We start from the raw sequence: 5,482 nt of genomic DNA, 5'->3' as shown, positions 1-5,482 counted from the left end.
AGAGAGAGAGAGAGAGAGAGAGAAAGGGGAGAAAGAGAGAGGGGAGGGAGAGATGTGGGCCCAAATTAATTATTTATTTTCTTTTTCATTTAAATTAAATAGAAAAAAACATTAAAAAATATATCAGAAGGGCATTATAGTCATTTCAATTTTACGAGGGACCAAATTTACGTACAAACATGGCCAAAAGGACCACGAAGCCAAAAAAGTCAAGGTTTGGACTAAAACCCCAAAAAAATGCATACCACAGGGACCATTTTTGCAGTTTTGTCTTTTAGATTTAAAATTTAAAATTTAAAGACAAAACTGCAAATTTAGTCCTTGTGGTTTGCAAAAAACTTTGGATAGGGTCCAAAAAGTTTCCGACTTGCATGGAAGGTCCAAAATCAAGGTTTTTCTGAGTTTTTGGTCCAAAAAAACTTGAAATGACGGTTATACCCTTTTAATTTCTTTTTTATATTTTTTTTAATTTTTCAAATACTATTTTAATTTACAAATAAAAAGAAAAGAAATTAATTATCCCCAACACACACACATACTCTCTCTCTCTCTCTCTCTCTCTCTCTCTCGGAAACGCAAAGTGAAAGGGGACATCCTTCTTAGTTCTTCATTCATCCCCCATCTGATGCGAACCCTAAACCTTAAATCGATCTATGTATATATACGACTAACTAGATGAAATCCTTTTCATATCTTCATCTCAAACCAAAATTATACAGATAGATATAGCGATATGTATTTAAATCGAATTTCTTTTGATCTGGAAAAAGAAAAGGATGATCAATATGTATGAACAACAACAAGAATGAAGACAAAAAAATACATTAAATCCAGAAATCGACATCAATCCACATTCAACGAATCCACACATATATGGGTTGCTCTGATGAATGCTTTGAGGATAGTTTGATGGGCGGTTGATGCTCCTCCACCACCAGGATCACCGAAGCTTGGATCTGAAGTTGTTGATGTGTCGTCAGTAGTGCTCGTCGATACAACATGTCCAGGTGCCTTAAATCGCTTGATGGACAGATCAAACCAGAAAGCCCTAAAGGAAGAACGATGAAGAAGACCCGATTTTCAATCTCAGAATTGATATTGATTTGAAGTTTTTAAGAACCAAGATGTGCCCCCTTTCTTTCCCCTCCACACAGGTCCAATAACAATGTTTATTCTCCAAGAAACGTGAAGAACCGATGAATTGGGTCTTCTCCACCTGCAATTTGTGTTCATGTTGAAGGTGGATGAAGATCTGTTATGTTTTTCGGAAAAACCCTAGCATCCGACGCCACCAACCTTTGATCTGTAAGGAATCGGGTCTTCTTCATCTCATGTTTTCCCTTTTTCTTTTCCTAATTGTCAAGTTAAATATAGAAGGGGAAAAAGACGTTGAAGAAGGGAAACAAAGAACGATAAAACCATGGTGCAGAGAGAGAGAGAGAGAGAGAGAGAGAGAGAGAGAGATAGAGAGAGAGAGAGAATGTGTGTGTTGGGGATAATTAATTTCTTTTCTTTTTATTTGTAAATTAAAATAGTATTTGAAAAATTAAAAAAAATATAAAAAGAAATTAAAAGAGTATAACCGTCATTTCAAGTTTTTTTGGACCAAAAACTCAGAAAAATCTTGATTTTGGACCTTCCATGTAAGTCGGAAACTTTTTGGACCCTATCCAAAGTTTTTTGAAAACCACAAGGACTAAATTTGTAGTTTTGTCAAATTTAAAATTTGAATTTAAAAGCAACGTATTAAATACTATGAGTTATAATACTGTAATTTTTTTGGTTATTTTCAATTAAAGCAATTATTAATTGATGTGTAAATATGATGTGTTAATTAAGAAAATATAAAGAAAATGAGAACATGACAAATGGAAAAAACATTTATTAAAAAATACTAAAAAATGACATGTGTTCAAGTTAATTAGAGAGTGACATGTGGCAAAATTATTTTCATTTATTAAGGAGGATTTTTTATAAAATAAGAGAAAACATCATAAATGTCCTTGTGGTTGTGAAATGATGAAAATGTCCTTTAGTTAACAGACAAAACTTAACGGAGTTAGCAATAAGGACCAATTGTCAAAAGTTTTGAAAGCGCAAGGACCATCTACGATGTTTTTAAATCACGATGATTAAACTTCAGATTTAAGGAATCCACATGGACCATTTATGATGTTTTTTCTTCAAAATATGTGGGCTTTTAGATGAAAATCAAACCAGTTAATTGTAACTAAAATTCAAAATATAAATAATGTACAAAAAAAACCTTATAAGAATGTTATTATACGTAAAAATAAAGTATGCATATTATAATGTCATAGATTTACGTATTTATATTACAAAACTTACAATATCATACTTTACAGAATTATCCAATTGTATTTGTATCAACGTCATCAAAAAAAAAAGTTTAAAAAAAAAAAAATCACTTCTTTAATTGAGTGAAATTTTCGAATTATAATGTCAATGACGTTTTAAAATATAATTATCCCTAAAAGGAAAAATAAACAAAACATGGTGTAATGGCTCGAAATTATACTGACTAGTTGATGTTAAGTTCGTGTCTTTCGACGTATCACCTTTTTACGTGACAAAAAGCAAACACGCATCTTTGGGTTGGGGTTGTGGCTGACTTTTATTTGACGTGATTTGAAGTTAACGGCTCTAGAAGCAACCATGCCAGGTCAAACGCAACACGTGGACACAAGCGTTTGACGTCCGTTAGAAGGTTAACGGAATTTGGAGGTAACAAAACGGAAACGGCTCTTCCTTACTGTTATGGGCACTGTCGACGTCCACCGTTTCTCTATATATACCCCGAAGCGTTTCTCTTCTCCATTCATCAAACAAACCAGGTCTCCCATAAGAGACAGACACATTAACGAGTTTTCATCCTCGAACTTTCTCCTTCGAATCAGTCTCTTCTTGTTTGCAGAAATGGCTAGTGCTAAGCTTATCTCATCTTTCATCGCCAGGTAATTTTGTGTTACATCCATTTAACTGATTCTTTAATTTCTCTCTGTTTGAGATTTGATATGGAGATTAAGTATCTGATTATGTTTTTGATGATCTTAACAGACGTGGATTTGCAACGTTAACACAGGGGAGCGTTTCCGGAAGCGTGAGGGGAAGTGGAGCTGCAGTGATGCAGAAAGGGGCAGATGACTCAAAAAAATCGACTACTCCATGGGTTCCAGATCCAGTTACAGGTTACTACAAGCCAGAGGGACAAACAAACCAGGTTGATGCCGCTGAGCTCCGTGAACAGCTGTTGAAGCACAAAACTCGTGGACAGTAAGTAAAGCAAACTCATTGAAAAACTAATGCATGGGACTAAAATTAAGACGCAGATGAATTTAAGAAGAGGAAGATGAAATACATCACCGATCACAACACATGATGTTGTGTTTGCTGTTCACTAACAATCAAAGATTCGCTCGTAATATCGATCGTTCTCTGTTTCTTGCTCCATATCATTAATGTTAATAATTAAAATCCTTGTTTTTAATAATATTAAAGTTTTAGTTTAATATATAGGTGTTATGATGCTTATTTCGTGACTTTCTTTTCTTTTCCAGGTTTTCGGTTTTAAAGAAAAAGTATATGCATGAAATTTATTTAACAAAGATATCAAAGAATAGTTTTGTCGACAAATTAAAAAAAGAATAATCTTTTAAATTGATCCATTCCACCCATTATAGGCTTATAGCTTCAAGTTCAATTATATAACTCAACTAAAAAGAATCCCACCAGAACAAATTTATTCCTTCAATTCTTTCGTAATCAGTAATTTAATGGTATCACGTAAAGCCTATTATGCCACCTTCCTTCATAAGTGGTTGAAATTGCCTATATGTTATATTTCTTTTAATTAATATTACTTGTAAATTGCTATAAATGTATTTAATTGTAACTTGTGCATGAATACAATAGTTAATATGTATTAAATAAAGTAAACTATATAAAATAGATAACATATAGAAAAGTCAACTGTATAAAATAGATAACATCTATGGTATAGGGTACGATCGATGTTATAAACATAACACACCATACCATTTGTTCTTACTTTTCTTCCTGCCTATTTAAGATGATGACATGTGTATAAATTTAACATCTCAATTGAATTTAAATTAGAGAAATTAAATATCTTCCTACTTTTTGTTTCTACATATTTTCCTACATATCCTCTTATTTTTAATGCTAATTTAATGAAATTTAATGATATTTTAGGATATCAATATGACAAATGTCATCAATTAAATGGATAAGAAGATTTGTAGGATTAAAAAATAGGAGGATATTTAATTTCTCTTTAAATTAAATTGAATGACACTTGTCATTATTTAAAATAGGTATGAAGATAATAGAAATAAAAAGTAGGAGGTATTTAATTTCTCATCATCATATCATACCTTACCATTTTTATTTAATTTTAAATATATGTAAATAATATATGAGCATCATCCTTTATTTGTACGAAATTAATAACTATGAATATATATATATATATATATATATATATATATATATATATATATATATATATATATATATATAATTTTTAATATAAATTTGATTTAATAATAATTAAAAAAGAATGAAAAAGAAAAAAAGGAAAAAAAAAAGGTGCATCAAAAACATGACTCACAATAAACATACCACACTTTGTTGCAAGTGTGGTATGTTTGTATACAACTTTAAGACCAACACACCACTGTCAAATATAAGACGGTGGTCGTACTGATACACACCACTGTTTAATATTAAAGTGGTTTTTTGAATTGCTACTTATGAAATGGAAGTGGAAGTGAAGTGACCCTAATTTCAAACCAGACAAGGTGTATTCTAACCTTAATATTTAACTATTATGGATCCTAATATTAATTGTTATATGTGTTAATCTACTAACTTATAATCCATTAATTATGTGTATGATCAAGCAGTTAAAGAAAGAGTATTACAATGTTAGCATATACAATATTTTAGATATATTTATGCCAACTTCAAGAAAATTAAAGTTCATAGGTGTCCAATATAGGAAGCTTTTGGACTGACACAAATACCTCAACTAAACAAAAAATTAACAAAATAATTTGAATGACACAGTAACTTATGATCATTTGATGGTAAGAGACCTAAAAGCATGGTCACTATCTCTTTTTAAGAGGATAGGTGTTGTGATGTCAATGAGAATGGTATTTGGGAATCATACATTGTAGCAATTTCAAATGCTATGAAGAAACCCATAACAATGTTGGAAGCAAATAAGATGTTTGTGATCGATATGTTATTTTATCAATAGAAAAATGGACATAATTAGGTCTTGATTATATGTCCCTTATTTACACGGAATGTTTAAAAACTAAAGCAATAATAACGATATATAAATTTGAATTTATATGTAATTTATTCGGAAATACATACTTGCCTTTAAATTTTAGTTCTTCACATGTATTATGGAGTAACTCTAAGTGGGCTC

At 31.0% G+C, this 5,482-nt stretch overlaps 1 protein-coding gene across 1 annotated transcript; it reads left to right on the top strand.

Moving 5' to 3' along the window:
* The first annotated feature begins 2,819 nt into the window (after positions 1–2,819).
* On the top strand, positions 2,820–3,530 carry LOC145076882 (protein SENESCENCE-ASSOCIATED GENE 21, mitochondrial-like). The gene is made up of 2 exons (XM_079022682.1): positions 2,820–2,975; positions 3,079–3,530. The coding sequence occupies exons 1-2, from the start codon at positions 2,938–2,940 to the stop codon at positions 3,296–3,298; spliced, it is 258 nt and encodes an 85-aa protein (XP_078878808.1). The 5' UTR covers positions 2,820–2,937; the 3' UTR covers positions 3,299–3,530.
* Positions 3,531–5,482: the final 1,952 nt, after the last annotated feature.

The sequence above is a fragment of the Lactuca serriola genome, chromosome 9 (genome assembly GCF_051521515.1).
Source record: "Lactuca serriola cultivar US96UC23 chromosome 9, Lser_US96UC23_V15, whole genome shotgun sequence".
Lineage (NCBI taxonomy): Eukaryota > Viridiplantae > Streptophyta > Magnoliopsida > Asterales > Asteraceae > Lactuca > Lactuca serriola.
Note: the sequence above shows the minus strand (reverse complement) of the source record. Positions and strands in the feature narration are given on the sequence as shown.

Coding starts and splice junctions, on each gene's coding strand:
- LOC145076882 (XM_079022682.1), top strand. CDS start 2,938: ATGGCTAGTGCTAAGCTTATCTCATCTTTCATCGCCAG. Junction 2,976..3,078: donor ATCTCATCTTTCATCGCCAG/GTAATTTTGTGT, acceptor TGATCTTAACAG/ACGTGGATTTGCAACGTTAA.